General features: G+C 42.0%; 1 protein-coding gene across 5 annotated transcripts in view; it reads right to left on the bottom strand.

The window, feature by feature from the left end:
* Positions 1-24,445, bottom strand: part of Dock5 (dedicator of cytokinesis 5) — a 182,665-nt gene that overhangs the window by 128,679 nt on the left and 29,541 nt on the right. Inside the window, exons 1-2 of one of the 5 annotated variants that reach the window (XM_063234887.1) lie at positions 17,232-17,405; positions 3,309-3,392 (exon numbers count right to left, since the gene is read on the bottom strand). The exons of 1 other annotated variant lie outside the window; for it this stretch is intronic. In XM_063234887.1, coding sequence (XP_063090957.1) covers positions 3,309-3,392; positions 17,232-17,370 — 223 coding nt within the window. In that variant the 5' untranslated portion in view covers positions 17,371-17,405. Of the gene's footprint in view, positions 1-606; positions 735-3,308; positions 3,393-17,231; positions 17,406-24,445 lie in introns of those variants that run through there. 3 more of the 5 variants (XM_063234884.1, XM_063234886.1, XM_013143478.3) reach the window with 3 other exon arrangements.

Below are 24,445 nucleotides of genomic sequence, written 5' to 3'. Positions count from 1 at the left end.
TATACTGACCAGCCACGAGAGGACCTGGGATAGTACAGTGTGCACACTTAAAGTTACTATTGGGCACATGGGAAGGAAACTGAAAGGGGGGACAGCAGGGGAAGGGAAAAGAGCTCAATATAAAAAGGGGGATTGTGGAATACATGCATACTGGAGTCCCTGTGAGGAACATGATCATCATTTTCTACAAACACCAAGAGGTGCAGGAAGGGACAAGGGGTTAAACAAGGAAGTGAAAAATGTCGCGTACATGGACCAGCTCCCCATGGTGCATGTTAACTGTAATGTACCACAAACAAGGGTCAGTAAAAATTTTTAAACTTACTATTCATGTATATCCTAGGAGGACAATGTTGGCTTCGTTTACCTATCATAAAAATATTCCACTGACACATAAAAATGAGAAGAATCTTGAGAATGTTGTTTCAAATGAAAAGAAATAAAAATTTTTAAAAATGTAATGTATTCTAGGGAGAGTATCTATTTCATTTCAGGTCCACGTCAAAACTCCATTCTTCCTTGCCACAGTTCTATGGGATAATTAGGAAAGTCTGAAGACACACACACACACACACACACAGAGCTAATGTGGCAATGAAGAATTACCAGAAGATCTGCTGAAGGCCCAAATCCGAAAAGACCAGCTCATTACTTGTGGCTACTTTCCTCTTAGCGGACCTGCTTGATTTGAGCTGAGACGTCTGAGTGGCTTGGCACTACATTTCCGACTGCCTCTGTGGGACCAGGAGGACGGAAATTAGAGACCTGGCCCTGTCAGCGAGCTGGCTGGATTTCAGACAAACAGAGTAAGACAAGAGGCACCATGAAGATGAAGACAATGATAAAAGGTTTAAAAAGCAGGAATTAGAAGCTGGACTCATACAACCCAACAATTCTAAAATGGTAGGTACCTAAAAACAGGTCTTAGAATATATAAAAAGCAAACAACTGCTATCACTGTAAAGAAGCAGAAAAACAGGAGTCATGGTGAGAGATTTCACACACTTCTATTAGGGACAGAAAAATGTTGCCAAATTTGAAAAACTGACCACAAAATTAAACTTTAATGTTATAGGTACAGTAGTGCTTCATTATGCATAAAATACCACATTTTCTTTATCCATTCATCTGTAGATGGTCATACAGGGTGCTTCCAAGATTTAGCTGTTATAAGCTGTGCTGCTATAAATATGAGTGTGCATGCATCCATGTAATACGATGTCTTTAACCTTTTCAGGAAAATAGCTAGAAGGCAAAGTGCTGGGCTAAATGGAATTTCTAGCTTTAGTTCTTTTGAGGAATCTCCACGTTGGTTTCCACAGTGGTCACACTAGTTTGCATGAATCATATGTAGGAAAATGAATGCACCTTGAGACCACAATGTTAACTGAAATAAATCGAACACACAAGCTTCAATATCACGTTATTTCTCTCATAGGAGAGAAGCTAAAATATAAATAAATTAAAGAACAAAATGAAAAATGGATAACAGGAAACAGAGAGATCTTTAGTAAAAGGGAAAGATCAAGAGATGAAAGGGGAGAAGGGGATGAAAACAATTAAAATGCATTATGTACGTGAACCAATCCTCCATGAGGAATGAAATTATTATGTACTGCAACATACAGTAATAAAAATAAAAACCAAAATGAATATAAATGATAGGTAGACGTTCACTGTAAAATTACTTTGGCATTTCTTTATGTTTGAAATTTTTCATAATAAATTGGTGGAAAAATAATCTTAGTATCTTCAAATAAATCTTAGTAAATCTTAAAAAAAAAAAAAAACAAGAATGATAAAAAGTACATGTCACATGTAAAATTTTGTACCCAGGGATGCTCACATACATATTCTTGCTCAGCCAGGACAAAGAGTGACAGAAACTGAACACATGCATTTGATATAGTTTCTGTGGACACGGATTTCTCTATTGTGCAAATAAAATGCATGTGTGTGAAAGATGCTGTTTTCTTGTTCCCCAGCCTCTGGATGCAGAAGAATCAGTGACACAGTTGGCTCGCAAGGAGACACTGTTCCCTCGAAAAAGAGGTGCAATTATGGTGCCCATAAGCAAAGGAGTCCCTATAATGGAAGTCAGTTGCCGCACATGCGTTGCTCTAACTTAGAATCAATGCTTGGCCAGGTCTGGGATGACAAGGATGAAAACAGGGGTAAGAGAAAGGAATGAGAAGACCCCACAGAGCCTGCCCTGTCCTGGCCCAGCCCTGGCAGTTTTATGATTATACTGAGCTGCAGAAAGGAAAGGGTAGGGAGGCAGCAGTGAAAGCAGAGTCTTTCGTGCAACCAGGTGGGTGATTTATGTTTTGTTTTGTGTGTTTTTTAATGAGCACACTCCAATTTTTTTCCTGCTGGATTCCCATCTCCTCTTCCTGGGTCACCCTGTTCTAGCCTAGGCACCTGCATGACCAGGCACCAGATGACAACTGTGCCACTCCCCCTTCACAAGCATCCAGGTGGGGAGCCACAGCTGGGAAACCCAGTATCTGTTCCAGCAAACTGCATCTGTGACTAAAGTCTGCCTAACTTCCCACCTTGCTCTTGCCCCAACTTCCGCAGCAAACAATCAGGCCCTAAAGGCGTTCTTTGCTTCAACCCCCAACTTGAGTGGCCTGGATACACTTTTGTTGCTATGGGAGCTGGAATGGAAATGTGGACACACAGAACAGCTTTCTGGTAGGATTTAGAGAACCCCAACTGAAGCTATAAGCCTGGCTGTGCGATGCACGTTGCAGACATGATCTGTGCTTTGCAGACAAACAGCCCTAATAATATAACCCCACCGACCACTAAGAGGTTAACCGGAATCAGAACCACCCCCAAGCCTGGCCTAATTAGAGGAAATATTCAAGCAGGACTTTCTGCTAGAGTTCTGACCTAATTTTCTGAAAGAATCTCAGCAACGTTACCAACTTTCTCCCCTAACCTGGCAACAGCCAGCGCTGAACAGAGAGAGACTCAACATTTCCCTCCAGCTACCGCCAGCCCAGGGTCCCCAGTATCTCCTTGCAAGCCAACTCTATCATTGATTCTTCTGCATCCAGAGGCTGGGGGACAAGAAAACAGCATCCTTCACACATCCACAGACCTCAACCAGGAATGTCTGCATTCACAGCAGTTTTGAAATCACTCTCCATACATACTGCATCACCTGTGTCCTTCCTGGACTTTTACCAGCATTGCTTCAGGAAGTAAAGCATGTTGACGTTACTCTAAGTGCCTTATTAATAAGTAACTGCCGCTGCTTTTGCTTTGCGGCTGTCTGGCGGAGGGCCAACCACACTTACCTTCATACATCTCCAGGATGTGCACCGTGTCACCGATCTGCAAGGAGAGCTCCACATCTTGAGAAGCATTGTAGTTATAGATCACTGGAAATGAGGGGGAAAAAGGGCCAAATTAGAAGGCATGTGACTTACCAGCACATTCAGGGGTACTGAATGATTTATTGAACAAACAACTCTCTAGGAAGTGATGTCCTATGAATCGCCCATGGTGAAGCACGAAATGGAGCCCCATTTCTACCTTCCAACAACTATTGATCGGTCATCTGCTATACATTGCCTATGATATTACAGACTGGTGACAGAGTGACAAAAACAGAGCATGATCCCTGTCCCCAAAGCACTTAATAGTGGGAGAGGGGATGAAAAATATTTAAAAATATAACCATGGCAATAAGCTTCATAAGCATTATGAAAGAAAAACCCAGGCTCTTAAGAAACTACATTGTGGGGCTCTACTCCCCCATTTTTTGCTCATCAGACAATAGCCTGAAATACACTAATTCTATAATCTCTGGGATGTAAGAATGCCGTCTACTAGTTTCCCTGACACCGTATTTAGTGCTCAAAAGGCCACACAGGAGTACAGTAACAGTCTAATACAGGGGACAGGGTGGAGATGGCACCTTGCCCCCATCCTACACACTCTAGGGAGTGGGGCTGCCCAGCACTTCCTGATGAAGGCCACCTCAGCCTTTTGGACTACAATACTTGGCCGAGATCGTTCAAAACAGCAGGCTAACTCAACTGATAATGAAGGCAGCAAGCCAACACTCAGACAGGCAAGCACGCTGCATTGCTACTTGACCAAAAATTTTTGTGACTAATAAGCACAAGAAAGATGTACAGCATTATTAGTCACCAGGGACATGCAAATGAAAACCACAATCTGATACCATTTCGCACCCACAAGAACGGTTGCAATTAAACAACAACAAAAGAAAGACAGTCACTTGGCAAGAATGAGGAGAAATTAGACCTAATCTGGCTGGCAGAAACGTAATGTCAGCCGCTGTGGAGACCAGTCTGATGGCTCTTTAAATACAAATTTACCATACAACCCAGCAGACCTCCTCCTAGGTATCTATAAAGGAAAAATAATCATATCTACAAAAAAAAACCTTATCTGAATGCCCACAGCTATTGTAGGACTGTAATAAATTCCCACACCCAAGATACCCAAATGAGATCCCTGGGAGCTGTGTGTTTTATCTTACAATGGCAAAACAGGTGGTTAAGAATCTGAGAGGTGGGGCTGGGGATTTAGCTCTGCGGCATAAGCGCCTGCCTTGCAAGCAGGCAGTCGTGAGTTCGATCCCTGTTACCCATAAAAATGAAAAAGACAAAAAAAAAAAAAAAAAAAAGAATCTGAGAGGTGCAGCTTTTTCCTGACTCAGGGTGGGTCCTAGAAACTGGCATCGTAGGGACTACGATGTGCCTAAGCACTGGCATCGTAGGGAAGACAGAGTTCTGAGAAATGCACAGAGATCAGTGATTGCCTTCCCATGCAGGATGCCTGGTAAATACTAGAAGCTGGCAGACATAAGGAATGGGATCTCCTGAGATCTGAAGAGGGAACTCCAGTCTGTCTACACCTCGAATGCAGAATTTTGGACTCCAGAATTCTGAGATAATAAATTCTTGTTGTTTCAAGCCACTGAGCTTGCAGTAATTTGTTACAGGAGAGGAAAGGAAACCAATACAGCAGTATTATCCATAAGAGTCAAAGAGTAAAAACAACTCAGCAGCTAATGACTGTGTCCACGAAATACGGATTAGTTGTCCTTGGAACGAGCAAGGGATTAATTCCATGACCACTAGAAATACTAAAGTCCACAAATATTTGAATCCTTATATAAAATGGTATACAGTATTTGCAATATAACCTAAATGTACCTCTCATACTTTATAAATCGATTCTAGATTTCATATAGTATCTGAAACAATTTTTGAGCTATATAAACCACTAGAATGTATTATTTAGAGAATAATGATAAGGAAAAAGTATCGGTACACCCTCATTAAGACACAATTTTTTCCAAAATATTTTTGATCATTGGTTGGTTCTAAAGTCATGGATGCAGAATTTATAGTTCCACTGGACTATAAACCCATCCAATGAAACAATACATAGCAATAAAAAGGCACGTATATATATTCTACAACATGGATAAACCTCAAAAACAATTTGCTAAATGAAAGATGCTAGAAGCAAGTGACTGTGTATTTTATGATTCCATTCATTGGAAATGTTTAAATGGCCTCATCTATAAGACAGTGCAGCAGATTGTTGGCTGCCTAGAGTTAGAGAGGAGAATGGTCTATTGAGCAAGCTCCCCCTTTAGGAACTTTTTGGAGAGATGAGAATGGCCCAAAACGGGGGTATGGTGATCATTTTACAACTCTGTGAATTGACTAAAAAGTCACTGAATCATACACTTAAAATATATGGATTTTATGGTATGTAAACTATGCTTCCCTGAAATCCTCTCCTGGCCTGTGCTATTCTATCCTATACTAAAGTAAACCTTGCCTTCACTGTAGTGAGCAATCTGGATCCTTCCATGGAAAGGATTTAACCCACAATGCTTCCCATCACTACAGGCCTAGCGAGCACGAGGAGGTTCCCTCAATCTATGTGCACAGCCCACCAGGGTCACGGAGCAAACCCTATTGCTAAGGATGGAAAAATTAGCTCCCTGTGAGCCAGTCGGGGGAGCTTCCTGCTTCTCCAAAGCTTAAGCCCAGTATGTGAGCGGGAAGGAGACATCACCACCAGCCACCTCTTTGCAAGCGGCCTCTCTTTTACCAACAGTCACCCAAACAGTGCTCGTCTGCAGTCTCTGCACAGAAGAGGTTGGAAAAATTATGCCAAAACTTATTTACTACTGAGCTTTTGAACCAGCCTGTGGATTTCAAATAGAGACCAGCTGATGAGGGAAGTTGGGAGAAACCACCCAGAACTTGGGAGTTCATTTTAGACTCTCAGACCTGTTTGTGGGTTAACAGGCGGCAGCTCGATTCCACTCAAGTCCGATTCCTTCAACGTCTAGGTGAATCAATCATTTTGCCCACTTTAGTACGTGACAAGTTTTCTACAGAAAATACAGACGTTGCATCCTCGATGCCGTCCCCAGGCCCTACTAACCAACATCACTGGAACGGTTCCTTCCACTGGACCCCAAAGATGGAAAAAGGAAGCAGTGAGGTCAGTGTGTCACAATGCACTGTGTCATGACCAGCTTTGGCTCTTCCTGGTTCTTAGTCACTAGAACCAGGAGCTCTCAAAGGCAGTATCTTATGCTGGGAGCTCCAAGCCAGGCACCTACCAAATGTTGCTAGAAATGCATATATGTGCACACTCATGTATGAGCATGCTCACACACCGTGAAGACCAATGTGTTTCCTTAGAACCTTTATTTCTAGGCCTGAAGTCAAAGTGCTGTCCCAATCTTAATTATCCACGCTTGCCTCTATGATTTGCCAAATTCCACCCTCCCCTCCAGCCAAGACTTTTATATTCTCCTCTAAATTCTATGCTGAATCAGAGCTTAAACACAGCCTGTCTTTTCTTCGTAACAATACAAATCTCACATTCACAATTCGGCAAATGGCTACTGTCTCCCTGTCACCCTGTATGAACTGTTCTGCTCTGAGCTCCCACAACTGCTTTCTCTTCCAGCATGGTCTGGATCTGCAATCGCAGATAACCTTGTGTGACTGTCTGCCACTGAGGAGAAGTAAACACTTCATGAATAGGGAGCTGGTTTCACATCGCTTTTGCATCTTTCTCATTTCAAGGACTTAACCCCCTGAAGTATGAGAATGACTTTTAAAAAGAGTATCTTTAAAACAGTATTTTAATTCCTTCTATAAATCTACTGCATAGTTCAGTTATTCACCACTTCTCCCTCAAAGTCAAACATATTTCTGCTTTTCATCCAAAGACACAGCTGTGGTTTCCTATCGCTCAGGAAAGGGACATCAGAATCATCTCTCTGGCTGATTTCTGTCTATTGTACAAAAAAGAAATATGGTTTTCCAACCTAAGCTTTTGAAGAGATTTGCCTAGGATGCACACCCCTCTACAATGTATTCCACAAAAGTGAGAAGTAACACAATCTGTACAATCTATTTTGTGTCTATGCAGAAACACAAACGAGATTCCAATCACTTAAAGAGTCTATTCATTTTGACTTTTCACTCACCTCTCTATCACATATGATTGGTATTTCCTTTGAGTTTTATAGTTACACATATCACAGTACTTCTATGGTGTGGCTGCAACATTTAATCAGGAAGCTGGGACTCAGAAGGGTTAAACCCAGATCAAAGGCAGCCAGGTTCAATAAAGCTGGTCCTTTTGTCATCTGACCAGGCTGGCCCATAATGGCCAGGGTATGTCCTGGAAACCACTAGAAAGAGAACCTGCATTTCTCTCACTGAATGCGAATCCTAGCTCCAAAAACCAGGCTTTATCACACAGCCTGGTGCTCACACTGGCTGCTAGCCTGCTGCTATTATAAGAACAAGAATACGATTAACACACTTTCTGTTTTCATCCTAGATCATCACAAGTAACTACGGCTAAGAAAGCCAGAGGAAGGGGATATCAGGGAAAACCTTAAGGTTAAGTAAAACAGAACTCAAGACTCAGCTTTGACACTTAGGCACTCTGAAACTTCTAGTGAGTTCGTCTGGACCTCAGTTGGTCATCAGTAAAACAAAGACTAGACTGGAGGACTCCAAAGGCTGTTTGGCTCTAACCTCCTGATTCATGAGGTGAAGACACGGGCCATAGAAACACTCCGTGCTCCTTTGAACTGGCAGGCACCGCCGCAATCTCTTGTTTTGTCTGAGGAAATTAAACAAGAACAGGGAGTCACTGTACATAAATTGCCTCTCTGGCTGCTATGTGCAAGGTTGGGAAAGGCGAATTGCTGGAATTCTTCCCTAAGCAGCTTACTGTTTATATCAGGAAAGTGTAATCTTGCAGAGCCAAAGAGACAAGACAGTAAATGTCTACAAATGTGAAATTGTTTGCATTTTACCAAATCCGTGATTTGGCTTTTTCTTTTAAACCAGGCTTATACTAAAGAAGAGAAGAAAATCCAATCCAAGTCTTGGGATTATGCAGTAAGAAACCGAGAGAACGAATTTATCTGCTACAAATAGGATCAGTTTTGAAGATGAGAAGTCGATACATTACTAGAATGAGTCCTTCTAATGAAATAAGTTCTTTCATCAATCTCTAAATTACAACCCCTTGAAGAATAACTGTAATATCTCATTTTTTGGTTAATCATCTGACAGAGTGTACAAAAGAAAGATCCAGCAAATACAGGAAATCCCAATTTGCGTTGAACACTATTCAGAATTTTAAAAAGATGATCAAATTACTCTTTCTTCAGTATCTTGATCTACCCAGATTCAGCCTCGTTCTACAAAAACTAAAGAGGCACAACTCATCTTTGATCTTTATCCTGGATTTCATGTCACGTTGATTTTTATTACTCTTCTCTTTAGTTACAATAGACAAGGATTACTGCATGATATTCAACAGTAGGTTCGACATCAACAAGAAAAAAATCCATTGCTTTATGTTGATAAATACAATTAGTTTCCGGTTTTTGTGTAATGAGAGGACCATGTCACCTTCTGCACAGATTGGTCCAGGCCAGGGGTCATCATACCAGCACCTAAGTGCCACCTGTCACTCACAGCACTCCACAGGAGCAGAGCCAGCCAGGAGTCCTCACTGCCCCGACCACTTACGAGAACCCAGGACCTCATGACCAATTTATTATTCAGAAGTTTTATCTTCAGAATTATCTATGTTTGTGCATTTGATATTTCTCAGATATAAAGTCAACTCTGGTTTATAAATTGGCTCAGAAGTACCAAGTGACTACAGACCAGCCATCTCATCTAAATTAATATGAGATTAAATTTACACCAAACATTCATGGGCTGGGGATTTAACTCAGCAGCACAAGCATCTGCCTGGCAAGCGTGAGGTCATGAGCTTGATCCCCAGTACCAAAATAAACAAATAAACAAATAAATAAATAATTCACAGGAGGAAACAAGGCAACTCAAAATTACAGAACTAAAAGTCTGTGGTCTTACAAACAAGGGGAGGGTTTTTTTGTTTTTTTTTTTCCTTTTCCCACAGCTTCCCCATCTAAAGAATGGAGATCACAGTACATTCTCCACACAGTTTTTGTGGAACCCAAAAAGCAGAATTAGTGCAGGGCCCCTTAGACTATGACTAACATCTGGCAAGGCGTGAGTAAAGGGCATCACCTCCCTCCACCCCCTTCCCCTTTTCTCCCTGCCCAGCTTCCCACATTGAGCAGGGTGCCCTCACATCCCCAAAGACTGGGGATGTAATCAGCCAGTGGTCGCTCAATGAAAACTGAATCAGTGGGGACTAGAGAGGTCAGGCGACCAGTGGGCCTCGAGGGTCTTCCAAGGTAAGGGCTGCTGGACAAAGAGAGGCAGGTAACCCTGAGGACAGCAAAGCCACTTAGGACACTCAGCAAAGACAGACCTCCCCCTTTAAAAGCAGCACCTGGTCAGGGGAGATGTTACCATTTTAACTATTTCTATGCTGCCCCTTGCAAGTGTCTCTGCAATGATGTAACTGAGGAACGAGGCCAGCATTCAGAATATGTCAGTCATGCAGCCAGCAGAGCACCCTTCACTGCAAATGTCACCCAGAAGTCACCATTCCAGTGTTACCCATGGCCCCGCAGGCTTTAAGAGCAGTTAGTCATTTCCACTGATCTCCTTCTTGTTAAGCAAAATAGGAGAAGAAAAAGAAAAAAATCTGAGGACAAATAAAGCAGAATTTTATTGATGGACAAAGGCCAACCAGTGCACAACACTTCCCTCTATCAAGAGTATATCACCAGGCTGCTCTTGCTACAGATTCTCATTAAAAACAGAGATTAAACATATCTAAGCTTTTTTTTTTTTAATACTGGGGATTGAACCCAGGGCTTGCACACTTTGCAACATCCCCAACCCTTTTTATTTTTAAGACACAGTCTTGCTAAACTGCCGGGCGTGGTGGCACACCCCTGTACTCCCAGCACTCGGGAGATTGAGGGAGGAGAATTGGTTAAGAGCTGGAGACCAGCCTGGGCTACCAAGAGAGCTTAAGGCCAGCCTGAAGCGCATAGTTAGACCCTGTTTGAAAATAAATAAATAAACATAAATAATAGCTAAACTGCCCAGGTTGGGCTCAAACTTGTGATCCTCTTGCCTCCGTCTCCCACAGGTGTGTGCCACCATGCCAGTCTTCCATCTGTTAAAGTGAGATGTAAGGGGACCAGGGGTTTCACTCCAGCGGCACAAGCACTTGCTTGGCAAGCCCCCAAGGTCCTGAATTTGATCCCTGGTATAAGAAAAAAAAAAAAAAAAGATGAGCTCTAAGATGCTATTCATCCTTGTGTATTTAGGTTACGGATAGAAATCACCATAAAGGAACAGAAATCTAAAATGTAGGCTAAAAGTTGTTTGTTGTGGTATCTAGTATTTAGTATCGATTGATACTAAAAAAAAGGTCAGTCTATTTTCTCCATATGTGCATGAATCTGAGAAGAAATTCATTTCACTGAGAAAAAAAGAATCCCCAACCAAGCTACAGAACTCACAAATTTTAAAATATTGACCGGAGACTCAGTGGTAGGGCACTTTTCTCGCATGTGTGAGACCCTGTGCTTAATCCCCAGTACTAACAGATAGATGGATGGATGGATGGATGGATGGATGGATAGATGGATGGATAGACAGACAGACAGACAGACAGAGCCAGAGCAAACAAGCAGACAGATAAAAGTAAAGACATCCATCTGAAAATGCAGCAACTTCTGACTGGGTCTATGACGTGTTTCGGTCAGACTTCATGAAGATCTAGGGTCACACTCAAGAGGGCTCTCACTGTGCGCCCCTCAGCCTCACCCTACTGAGGTGCAGTGAGAAACCGTGCACCTAGCAGAGGAGGATGGAGAAAGGGGGTCAGCAGCAGGCAGGCAGAAACCCAGAAACCAGAGGTCTGAGAAACCACTCAGTCAAATCCTGTTTCATAATCAGAAAGCAGAAGTACAGTGTGTGTGTGTGTGTGTGTGTGTGTGTGTGCAAAACTGAAAAGTGACAGGCTAAGGTGAAGCAAAATTATACTCATCTTACTGCAGTTCCGTTGTGCAGTTTGGTCCAAATCTACCATCGTGGCTGCTCAAGAGAGCAAGTTAACCTTTTCAGAGCTCAACTTTCTCCTCAATAAAGTAACATTTAATGAAGCAATTTATCTAACAATGATTGATTTTGTAACAAAATGACAAGAAGCATAAAAGTGAGCAAATATTCCCCTACATACTCCTCTCAGAGTGAACAAAGCCCCCCTTTCATGTCACTCACTACAGGTGAACACAGGCCTTCATTATTATTCCAGGGGTTCACCAATTTTACCAGGCATTGAAATCACAGACTTCTGGGGTCTCACCTCAGGGTTTTAGACTGCATAGGTGAGGAAAGGCGCCTGAGGATCTGTGACTTGTAGCACAGCCCCAAATTCCGCTGAGCCCGCTGGTTTAGGGACAATATTTCAGCCAGAATCCTCGGCATTTCTACCTTGAAGCCTCACACAAACCAGCAAAGCAAGCACTAACGTGGTCCTGTTTTACAGCTGAAGAAGCAATCACGGAGCGCGTATAGAGGTCCTCTGTCTTACAAACTGTTCCTCTTACCAGAGCTGCACTCAGACGGCCCACGTCCAACTCCTGCCTCTGCATTTATTGATTCTTAGTGAAGGTAACTTAACCTCTGGGTGTCTTCACCTCCTACCTGTAAAACAGATGCAATTGCAGCTTTGCACATGTAGGGGTCTTGTGGTGATTAGGGAATAATAAGCGAAGAACACTAAACCCTTACAAGGCACACGTTAATTACCTTTATCACCCCCAGTAACCTTTATCACCCACAGAGCAGACATACTCTATACTGGGTCTGCAGGTTCACTTTTAATCACTGTTAATGCCTTTTCTGTTAATCAAAAGGACATCGATGGGTGCCACAGAAGCTTTTTTTACACTACTATCTTAATTTTAGAGATCTTCAAAAGAGTTTAATGGAAACTCTAGTGTCAGTAAAATGAAGTGACCCACTTAAGACCATATAGCTCATTCCAGAGGCAGGCTTAGATGAGCAAGGTGAAACGGTTTTTCAAAGTCAAAATAAGTGAACTTTACAATAAATCATACTTTATATCCAATTATAGTTTAAAAAAACTGAAACCAGCAAAGGGATAAAAACAAATGAGCAAACCCAAGGATACAGCTCAGTGGCATAAGCGCCTTCCTGGCAAGCGTAAGGTTGTAAGTTCAATCCCCAGTACCAAAAAACAACAGACAGATAGTCAGGGGGCCAAGGGTGTAGCACAAGAGATATAGTACAAACTGACCACACTGGAGCTCTGGGTTTGAATTTTAGCACCACATAAACACTACCAATAAAAATAAATTGGATGATTATTAAATGAAGAATGACTCACTCAAGGAATAATTAATCAAATAAGGAAGCAAGCAAACATCAGGCAGCTGAGTGTAAGCCGTTAACTCTTTCATTTATTTCTTCATGTATCTATAGTTCAACAACCAAATAAATTTTCTTTCTTTGAGATATAATTTGTTGGAATCATTTCATTTCACAGATATGGGAAACCCCTTTCGATCTCATTTCCACTTCTAACGAAGGGCAAATATATTATTTCTATGATTTAATTTTAGAAAAAGTGAGACATTTAAACCTCAGAAAGTATTTCCTTATGATTACATTGTATTTTTAAAAACTCACCTAAACTCCTCTTGATTTTCAGATACATTTGAAAACAAACAAAAAGCAGATTGAAAAAATCTGCCACTTTAACATGCCTTTTGAGTTATCCACAAGCAATAAAGTATTTTAGGCATGTGTGCTCATAAAAAAGAAAAAAATAGGCCATAAAGTAGGACCATCTAACTTACAGCGCAATCTAAATGTTAATAGGAAAATAACGTGTTTCTAACCAGAAATCTAGGCTTGCTGGTTTTCTGGCATTTAAAAATAAAGACCAGTGTTCCACACTAGTATGCTGTATTATATTCCAATATAACTCCATGTTAATGAGGCAGTTGGTGAGTGGTTGGTTGCTCTGGAAAGAGCAGCGGGTCCAACTTCCCCCACCCTGTGAGCACAACCGAGAATTCCTCCTACCATCCAGAACCACTGTGACTGTGACGAGTGGCACAAATCACAGATACCCACTCATGTCTCACTCACAGCCCAGAGGAAAGATTTTAGAATTCGGGAGCACAGCCCTGCAAGTAAGGAAAGAAAACTAACAACGGGTCTGTTTCAACTAGATGACAGTGAACTCTGCTTTTAAGTCACCAGACCTCCCTGACACCTAACCAGAGACCACCTCCATCGTTCGTCCCTCTCCATGTCATTGCTGGCATCTCAGGCCTTCCCTCCTCCGCAGCACTCACACGTCTACCCTGCTCCACTATCCCCACACGCACAAAACAAGACGAAGATTGACAACGACATCATCGTGTTTATTCAAGAGGAAATGAGTGAAGAACACAAACAGGCCAAGTAGGGGAGAAACAGAAATGTTCCATGAATGCATTTTTTAAATATCCATCTTCACCAACAATAAAATGTAAATTAAAGTATTTTAAAACACACTGTTGGTAAAGACTGGGAAGGTGAGGGGGTACGGATATCTTTTAGACGCCCTTTTGGAAATATGCATTACACCTTAAAATAGTCACTGAAGTAGCGCAGCACACAATATACGCCTTGTTAGGTTATTAAGAACTAACCGCTGGGCCTGGTGGCTCACGTCTGTAATCCCAGCACTTGGGAGGCTGAGGCAGAGGATCGTCTCGAGTTCGAGACCAGCCGGGTCTACAAAGTGAGCTCCAGGCCAGCCTGAACTGCACAATAAAACCCTGCCTCAAAAAGACAAATAAAGAAAACATGAACTTCTATCCAGGTCAAGCAACAAAATAGCAGCAGCTTGTAGGAGCCATCTTCAGGATTCTTTTACATTTCTCCTTCAAATGGAACCACTCTCCTGACATGACAAATGGTGTCTATCTTGAACCTGTTCTGAACTCACGCTTATTTTAAACCTCCATAAAAACATATATATAGTGTGGATTTAAGTTATTGATAAAAATATCCGTAATTTTTCCTAAGGGGGAAAAAAGCTATGCAGTAATAGATGTACATGATGTTCCACTTTTTTGCTGTTAAATACCTGTGTTCCAAAGGCACAGAAAATATCTGCGAAACCACACAATAAATTGTTATAGAATATAAGAGAAGAGTACTATATGTTTGTTTAGTTTGGTTGAAATTGATGAATATGTATTGTTTCTTTAATCATAAAAAAGCAATTTGAGGTATACAGCTACATCGGTATACCACATTAAGTATGATCAGAATCTCAACTGGATTTTTAAAAATAACTGAACGACAGGTCTAAAAGTTCACGAAGAAAGCAAAAATTGGCAAGAAAACTCGAGAAGGAAAAACAGCAGAACATGGTACTTTGGAGGCATTGAAACTGTTGATAAAGTTTCCATCTACTCAATAAAAGATTATACACTGACACACAATTAGAAACAATAAGCCAGTGATACCAAATAGTTTATAAAAGTAACCAAACACATATAACTAAAGCATCTTAATGGGAAAAATTATCTAGCAAATAGGGCTGGGATAGGCAGTAGCTGTTCCCCTAAAAGAAAAAACAAACTGGGCTCCCCTCTCCCCTTACACTTACACACACACACACACACACACACACACACACACACACACAAGTCAGGCAACTAATAAATTTGTTAAAAATAAAAACAAAACTAAAAAGCACTCAACTTCATAACTAGAAGCTTGAAAAACCACAGCCAGCCACTTCACAGGTGCAGGTCCACGCCTGCCCTTCGCAAAAAGGAGCCAAAGGCCTCTCACGACTACGTCTACTGTGAATGCAAATAGCTTTCAACTTTTTGGAAAACAATCTGACCTGGCAATTATTTTTGGATTTAAACAGAAATCGGAGCCTCTGAGGGTAAGGAAATGTGTGTAAAGCAGTTGACTGCAACCCTGCCTTGCAGGGTCAACAAAACTGGAAATAACCTGAAGGCTCAAAAAAAGGGAAATGTATCACAATGCACACGTCCTATGGATAATTACTCACCTTTTACAAGAGAGTGAGTCAAGTCTGTATTTACTGACCTGGAGGGATGCCCACAGTGTGTTGTTAAATGGATTAAAAGGTGGTGGTAGTGGCTGTGCGGTAACAGCTGCTGAGTAATGTATGTAATATGATCCTTTAAAAAAATTGTTTTAAGAAAAGGAAGCAAAAGCAGCCTATTCACATACCCTGCTTGAAGAAGAGTAGCAGAAACCAGCACATTTGCCCTCTTTTTAGATTTCATTTTTCTTGATTTGTTTTTGGAACCAGGGATCAAACTCACAATTGCCAAGTGCTTATGCCACTAAGCTAAATCCCCGGCCCCGGTTTTCTTAATTTTAGCTGTGCTAAAATATCTTAGCATCTTCACCGTTTCCTGTGCACAGTTCAGTAGTGTTAGGTGTATTAACACTGCTGTGCAGCCACATCAATTTTCCATCCAGCTGACCGTAGCTCTGTACCCGTCACGCACTGTGTATCCCTCATCCTCTCTCTCCCCAGCCACTGGCGACCACCATTCCATATTGTCACTCTGAATTTCATTAACAAGGAACCTCACAAACACGGAATCACAGCATTTGTCTTTTGGTAACAGGCTTATTTTAGCACAACATCCCCAAGGGTCATTTATGCTGCAGCATTTATCAGAATTTCCCTCCCTCTTTAAGGCTGAGTAATATTCCGTCATGGCTGTAATACCACACTTTGCTAATTCATTCACCTGCATTGGACACTGCAGTAGGCTCCACTTTTGGACTACTGTGAATAATCCTGCTGTGAACATGGACAACCAGGTATCTCCTTGAGACTTTGCTTTCAATCTACCAAGTGGAAAGGCTAGATCACACAGTAATTCCACTTTTAATTTTTCTGGGCACTCCCATGTCTTCCATAAGAGCTGCACCATTTTATATGGCTACCAATGTATTACAGTGCTAGAAAGATTCCAGGACTTATCTTCTGCTTTTTTGATAACAGTTATTCTAATGGCTGTAGGGTCAGTCTGCATTTCCCTAACGATTAATGGTGCTGAGATTCTTTACCAAGTTATTGGTCATTTATGTATTGCACATGGAAAATGTCAACACAAGTCTTTTGTCTACTTGTTTACTGGGTTAACTAGATGTATTATTATTAAGCTGTTGACAAAGAACCTTCTGAACATCAGTTACCTAAGGAATGAGTCAGTAACACTGTCTTTATAGTGGAGTTTAGATCTGGATCTGAAATATCTCTCAAAGCCCCCAAGTATGGAAATGCTGATGCTATCAGGAGGTGGGGAACTCTCCTGAAGGTGAGGCTCAGGTGAGAGAAAGAGCATGGTGGGTGCGCTTGAGGGAGTACAAGAATCCCAACCCTTTCTCTTGAGTCTCTGTCTGTCTGTCTCTTTCCTTTCCGGGTACCACTGATTGAGCAGCTCTGCTCTCTTGCACGATGTTCTACCTCACAACAGGCCCCCAAATAAATGAGACATCCTCCTATGAACTGGACCGTCTGAAACCTTGAGCCAAAATAAACCTTTCCTCCTTATAAACCGATTATCTCTGGTAGTTTGTCACAGTCAGGGAAAACTGACTAAAGATATACATGTATATTTATACAGACAGGAGCCTCACACTGACTGTGTGTGAGGCTGTCTGTCTTTATTTTTGGTACCAGGACCTTGTACTTACCAGGCAAGGAAACCTGTTTTAAATGAAAGTTTCTGTCCATCAGTTCAAGATAAATTTGTTCTGACTTCATTAGCATCTTTTCCAACCACAAGGGAATGAGATTCAGAAGAACACATTTCCTTATTCTTTTCTTATGCATATAAAAATGTCCATAGTATGTACCTATGGGTAAAGAAGTACATTTGTGTATAGGTGGTTGTTGCAAACAACATTAAAAATTCAAGGATATCACAGAAATGTAAGAAGTGAAAGATGAAAATGCTTTTCATTCATTCATCAAACATCAGCTGACTGCAATGTAAGCCTTGTTCTAGCTGCTAGAGACAGCAGTAACTAAATCTGAAAAAACTGAAGGTGATAAATGCTATACACAATAATACTGCAGGAAGAACAGGGATGGTCAGGAAAACCTTCTGATATCATGAGCCTGGGCTTCAACAGGCCATGAATTCAGTGCTTCATTCATGTACTACACGGCCTCTCCACTGAGAAATTTAATCTTGGAGGGTTTTGACAAATCTAAAAAATCATCCCTATAATCCCAAATGGAGCTATACTTGTCTTATCATGTTAATGCAAACACATGACATTTTTGAAAAAAATGAAGTTACTTACTAGTAATAGTAAGCCACTCCTTCCATTCATCCTTATTTTATTGTTCAGTGCCTCAATGCTGGCCACAGTAGAAGTCCTCCCCATATGCACTTTCTCAGACATAAAGTAGTGTGGCATACATACTCTTTTCGAGGGACCGAGATCCAGAATACATCCTCCAGTGCTGGCCCATGGACAAGCCACAGGGACAAGCAAAGACAGACTGAGCCTTCGTTCCCAGGGCCTTGAGTGGGACCTAAGCTGATCACTCAGAGCAGGAGCCAGGCGAGCAGCCCCTACTGGGAGGGGAGACAGGTGATCTGTGTTACCCAGCAGGCCCTTTGTGGGTATCAGTCAGCAGCATCACATCCGGAAGATGCTTTTGGGCAGATGCCTTCACATGCTTCAGCCTCTCTGCCACTGGGAGGGGAATGCTGACGGCCCTCAGCCTCTATCAAAGTCTCCTTCAGCCAGTGCAAGCTATCTGCTTCTAAAGACAAGCAGGACCCAGGCTGGGCAGCAGCCTCTGCAGAAAGCCAGGGATGAGCAGAAGAAAGGATAGAAAGAAAGAAACACCTGATTTCTAATCAGCTCTGCCTCGGCGTGACAATGCATCACTATGATTTCTAGTCTTCGTCCTATCTGATTATAGGGTAAAATGATGAATTCAGAGATTCTTTTACTTATTCTCACGGAACATCTGAGAAATAGCCAGACACAGAGCATTTCATACTTTATTTATGTTTGAGAAAATAAAAGGCTGTCTGAGTCGGGGGGCAGGTTGAGTTCATTGTCTCCTTAGAGAGCTATCACATCTGACACCCCCAGAATGAACGTGATATGACCCACTGAGTCATGTTTCCATTTGTTTAAAAGACAGGGTAGAGAACTATTTACAAGGGAGAAGGCACAGGCCCTTGAAGATTCGGTCTGCTTCTCAAGCTCCCTTTGAAATCACACTGGAATCTTGTTTGTTTGGTATCAGGAACTGAACTCAGGACCTCTGCTGGCCTGGCAGGCGCTGCACCGCTGAGGTATATCCATGGCCCCATACTGGAATCTTTTTTTTTTTTGTCTTTTTCTTTTTTATCGGTACCGGGGATCGAACTCAGGACTGCCTGCTTGCAAGCAGGCGCTTTTACCACTAAGCTAAATCCCCTGCCCCAATACTGGAATCTTTTGAAGGAAGAAAAATCTCTTCTCCCTACAATCCAAACCAAAGCATGACCCAAGTATTCCCATTCAACACCAGTGCAGAACAGACCAGCTTGAAGAAAGCGACACCACCAAAACTTTGTGTTTCCCGCAGACGACAGCGTCCTCAGCAATAGCAAAGAGGCCTCAGCAAAAGCCCCAGTCCCTGCTGACTTGGAGGCTAGATGCAGAGCACAGTTCTCTGCCTGAGGCCAGGAGGAAGAGTCCTGGTAAACAGGTAAGGGAAGCCCTGGGGTGGGGCTGGGTCATAAACAGGACCAGCAAGACTGATGGGGCCAGGCGGCTCAGGAGGTGAAGCCCAGCCTGGTCACCTGCTGGCTCTGCAATGCTGGACAGGTTGTTAAACTTCTGAAGCCACTCCTGGGTGTTTTACACAGGACTTCCACAGGCTAAAGTGACCGGAGACCTCCAGATGCTCGGCACGGCGCCTGTAAATGCTCAACTAATGACAATGATGATGATGATGATGATGATGACGACGATGATTGGAATGGAAGCTTTGGCCAAATGTGCCTCAAGGCTTGAAAAGCTTCTGATGCTCAAAAGTCTTACTCTTTAATCTAGCGATATCACTCCTGAGAAACATTCCTTTACAACAGAAGGGCAGAAGCATTTAAACATAAACTTTAAGAAACAGTAAATAACTAAATATGGAACAGGAATGGAGGCCTCAAAATATACGGGGCCAAGAAACAGAGAGACGGGGAGGGGGGTTGGCACAGGTACCAACTCTCCACCAGGAATGTGATCAGTGCATCCTCCAAACATTGACTAATAAAAACATAAAAAATGATTAAAGTGATATACATGGAATGATGCTTTTAGGAACAGACTGGGGAGTCAGGCTGTCAAAAAAGTAGGAAATGAGCTGCCAAATATATGAGCTGCATTCCTACCCCCTCCCTCCAAAATGTGCAGATAACAATCCCTTTTCCTCTCCCACAGGAGACAGGAAGGTGATCCTCTGTGCAAACGTAAGCTCAGACAGCCCCGGGGTACAGCAGTGAAGTGGGGTAAAGGGCCATACCTGTTACACTGTGTGACACTCGCCTCCCACTAAAGGCCAGTGGTCCTATGGCAGACTTGTCCTGCCTTGGAAAGAAATGAGAAAATCCTTTCCTCCACCATATGAATTACCCCAGAAAGGAATCCAGATAAAGACTCAGAAAAAGCACAGAGCCAATTCAGAATGAAGGCTGCCGTCACAGTACGCCAAGTCATACACATAGCATCTATTTCGTGTTTAGTTTCTCATTCCTATATATGATCAAGTGATCAAGGGCCAGCAAATCTTTGGGGATATTCTCCAACATAAAAACAACGGCACATACACACACACACACACACACACCATCAGTTTTTAATTAAAAAAAAAAAAAAAAAAAGGAAAGGAACCCAGCAGAAAGGGAAGTGGTACAAAAATCAGGGGAAAACCATAAAATAATAATGATAAAAACAAACAAACAGAGCTCAGTGCAGTGGCACATGCCTGCAGTCCCAACACTTGGGAGGCTGAAGTAGGAGGATTGCTGCGAGTTTGAGGCCACACTGGGCTACAAAGTGAGTTGAAGGCCAGCTTGAACCATACAGTAAAACCCTGCCTCAAAAAAGACCAAACAAACAAAACAAATGGTCACTGGCATCCCCAGAGGACTAACACAAAATATCATGGCTATAGAAACAAAAGACAATTAAAAAAAATGAAAAAATCTAGATGAGCCAGTTCATAAAGGTCAAGAGCTATTAGAAACTTCAGAAAGAAAGAGCACATAGAAAGGGTATGAAAGAAATTATTATCAAGAAAGCAAGAACATTTCCAAATTAACAACATAATTTTCCAGTCAATGGATTCACAGGATAAACTGAAAGAAGATTCACACCAAAGCATGCCATTTCAGAATATAACAAAGAAGATTCTAGAACATACCAGAAAAAAAATCCAAGTCATTTTTGAAGGAGTTAAAAGTCAAGTAGGACAGTGAACTTTTAAAAATAAAGCACATTGAGAATATGCAAGAACTCAGATCCAATCTCAGCACCATAAAAAGTAAATAAAATATTTTAGGATAGAAGACAATGAATGACTGCACACATAAATCTCCAGGAAAATCCTTTTCAACTTAGGGTCCCATATGCAGTCAAACTATCCAACAAGTGCAAAGGTGAAATAAAGCAAATTCCAGACATTTAAGGTTTCAAAAACATCACCAAAGAACCTGTCCACAAAGAGTTACTGTAGGATGTGATCCAGAAAAATGAGGGAGTAAACCAAGAAACAAAACAACAGAACTTGACACAGAGGCAAAAGGAGGTCCATAAGTGATGGGGATAAAAAGTCTTAGCCACATATAAAGAGCAACCAGGCCAGACTGGAAAAAAAAAAAAAGAAAAAACATTCTTTTTTTTTTTTTTTTTGGTGGTACCAGGGATTGAACTCACAACCTCGCACTTGCTAGGCAGGTGCCTATGCCGCTAAACTAAATCCCTAGCCGCATAAGCACTACTTATTTTAAAGAAAAAGGAAAAAAAACACAATTGACAGATTATCTGATAGGCTGTTTGCAGGACTTGGCAATGAAGCAGTTATTAACATCAGCAGAAAGAAATTGTACAAAGAAAGAATCAAAGTCTTAATATACACTTTATCTGCACAGTTTCATAATGTAAACACTGAATATTAATTTAACAAGAAACTGTAAGAGGAGGGCAGACGGTCACGTGGGAGAGCAAATACTGATATGGAAAGCACAAGGCAAGGCATGGAATAACGCTGCTATGTTTGCATGTGTCCCTCCAATCAATCCTCCAAGTGCAACTGTTGGAGACAAGCCTAATAAGAGGTGGCAGGCTGCTGTGACAGGTTCAATATTTTTGCTATAAAAGCAAATTCAGCGCCTTCTTGGGCCACCACTCTCACCCTCTCTTGGCCTTCATCTCTGCTGCCAGATGATGCAACATAAAAACTGGTTACTCCCCAGTCTCCAAAAGTCTCAGAAACAAACCTGTTTCCTGCTTGCAAGTATTCTGTTCCAGCTGCAGATCATGCCTAAGACTGACACATCAGGAGCTGGCAAGATAAGCATATTCACAATTACCAAAAGCCAAAGGGGTGGGAGATCCCCGAGGGTCAGAAGGCCTTTTGGTGAGAAAGGGAAGCAGGAAAAGTGTCACTTAAAGCATTGTGACCTTTTTGGTACTCACTGAATTTTTAAACCCACACTCATAAGCTAATGTTAAGTGAAATGAATGAGACACACAAGCTTAAATACTGCATGGTTTCTCTTACATGACAAACCCAAAGTAGAGCAAAATAAGATAACAGGAAGTAGGGAGACAGATCTTTCTCAAATGCGGAGGGAGGGGGGAGGCAGGCAAAGAGAGGGACGAAACAAGAATGAAGATACATCATATACATGTTTCAGCTCCCCACAAGGGACAGAATCATTATGTTCTGCAAACATGTACCAGTAAAAAAGTAAGTAAAACATGTACTAGTAAAAAAAGAAAGTAATTTTTAAAAAGATTTTTAAAACAATCCCTATTTCAGTTTCCCAGCCTTCAAGGCCCACCACCTACTCTCTCTTTATGGATAACTCTCTGCCTGTTTCAGCCTTCAGTGTCTCCCAGAAGAGCTGGTGGCACCTCCCAAGAGGCCCCTGGCTCTGAGGAACTGGTCTGTGCTTTCTTCCGTGTTAGCTTTAGGCTCACATGTGGAAAGTATGTGATGGTAACAACTTCTGCATTTCCCACCGGCCAGCGCAGAGCTAAATGCAACAAACACCAATGGATGGAAACACAGGATCTTATGAGTCAGGGACCAGGAGAGTCACCAGAACCACCACTCAGGTCATGTGGGTGACACCTTCAGTACCAATCCAGGCTTCTCCAGATCACAGCAAGGTCCAAACCTCATGGAGATGACCCACTGGAGTCTGAGCAGCACTGACAGCGCTGTGATTGCAAAGGTTGCAACCTCACAGGTGTGGGCCTGTCTTGGTCACTTTTCTCTCATTGCTGAGACAAAAATACCTGATGCCCAAAATGAAGGAAGGCAAGGTTTACTTTATTCATTTTGGTACTGGAGCTCAAACTTACAACCTTGCACTTGCCAGGCAGGTAGGTGCTTGTGCTGCTGAGCCAAATCCCTGGCCGAGGAGAGGTTTATTTAGCTCACAGTTTGCAGAGGTCTCAGTCCACTCAACTGGCTCCAAGGCAGAGCAGCATGGCTGAGGAGCAGCCATTCATGGCAGCTGCAAGTGACAAGAACAAAAAGGGAAAGAAGGGGAAAGTGTGCCTCTTTATATCTCTTATATTCTATGCTGGCTCCCTGCCCCTAGGCAGGTACAGCACTCACATCGCTAATCCCAGCACCAGACAAGAAACCAATCACAAACGCTAGACTTGGCTTCCTCCAGGACTGCATGAGGCTTTGGGAGGACATCCAGACACAAACCATAACAGGCCCACATGCAGGAGCTGAGCACTGCAATTCCCACCCTGCAGTCTGGCCTCACAGACAGTCGGGGTGCAGGACACCTTGCCCACACAAGAGTAGTGTCCAATCCTGTCAGCCAAGGTGTGAGAATCCCTGTCATTTAATAAGGTCACAAAATATTTATATATCTATTTATACATATTTTTTTTTTTTTAAACTTGTGAGACTCACCTTTCACACACAGAGAGACACATGGAACCCATTTTAAAACAAATCCTGAAGCTGGGCATGGTGGTGTACTCCTGTAATCCCAGGAAAATGAGCCAGAGGGATGGTTACCAGTTTGAGTTTAAGGCCAGCCTGGGCTACCTAGTGAGTTCAGGAGCAGCCTATCCATAGCAAGACGCTATCTCAAAAACAAAAACAAAAACAAAAAATCCCATAAATAAATAAAACCTACAGACATCCATAACCTGAGTCAGGATTTCCTAGGCTCGATTCATGTACCATCTTCATGATTTTACTTTTAGCAGTACACTGTCAATAATAATATTTACCTCATATCCTCTGAAATTAACTCACTAGTCTTGTAACATATATGCTGTTTAGATCTGAAACATTTAACTTATTGAAATTTCTTTCTTTCTGGTAACTGGAAAACCAGCTCTATTCCTCTTAAATAAGAATATTTGGATGTCCTCCCAAATAAATAAGAAATAAACAGTACAATTTTAGCACAGGTTGGGTATTCCTAAAGCAAAAATCTTAAATCCAGAGTCTTAAACATTTTGGCCACAGAGTTTTGGATTTTAGAGCATTTCAGATTTTAGATCAAGGATGCTCAACTGTCCTACACAAACAGCCTCAAAACAAATAGCCTCAAAACAAAACCAAGTCTCAAATATAAAATATTTCTTGTCCCAAGTATGTTGGATATAATATATTCAACCTAGAGTGGCCCACAGGGCCA

The sequence above is a fragment of the Cavia porcellus genome, unplaced genomic scaffold (genome assembly GCF_034190915.1).
Source record: "Cavia porcellus strain 051 isolate PalLab524CR breed Dunkin Hartley unplaced genomic scaffold, mCavPor4.1 scaffold_24, whole genome shotgun sequence".
In the NCBI taxonomy this organism is placed as follows: Eukaryota; Metazoa; Chordata; class Mammalia; order Rodentia; family Caviidae; genus Cavia; species Cavia porcellus.
The sequence above is the reverse complement of the archived record's forward strand: the minus strand, read 5'-3'. Positions and strand labels throughout refer to the sequence as shown.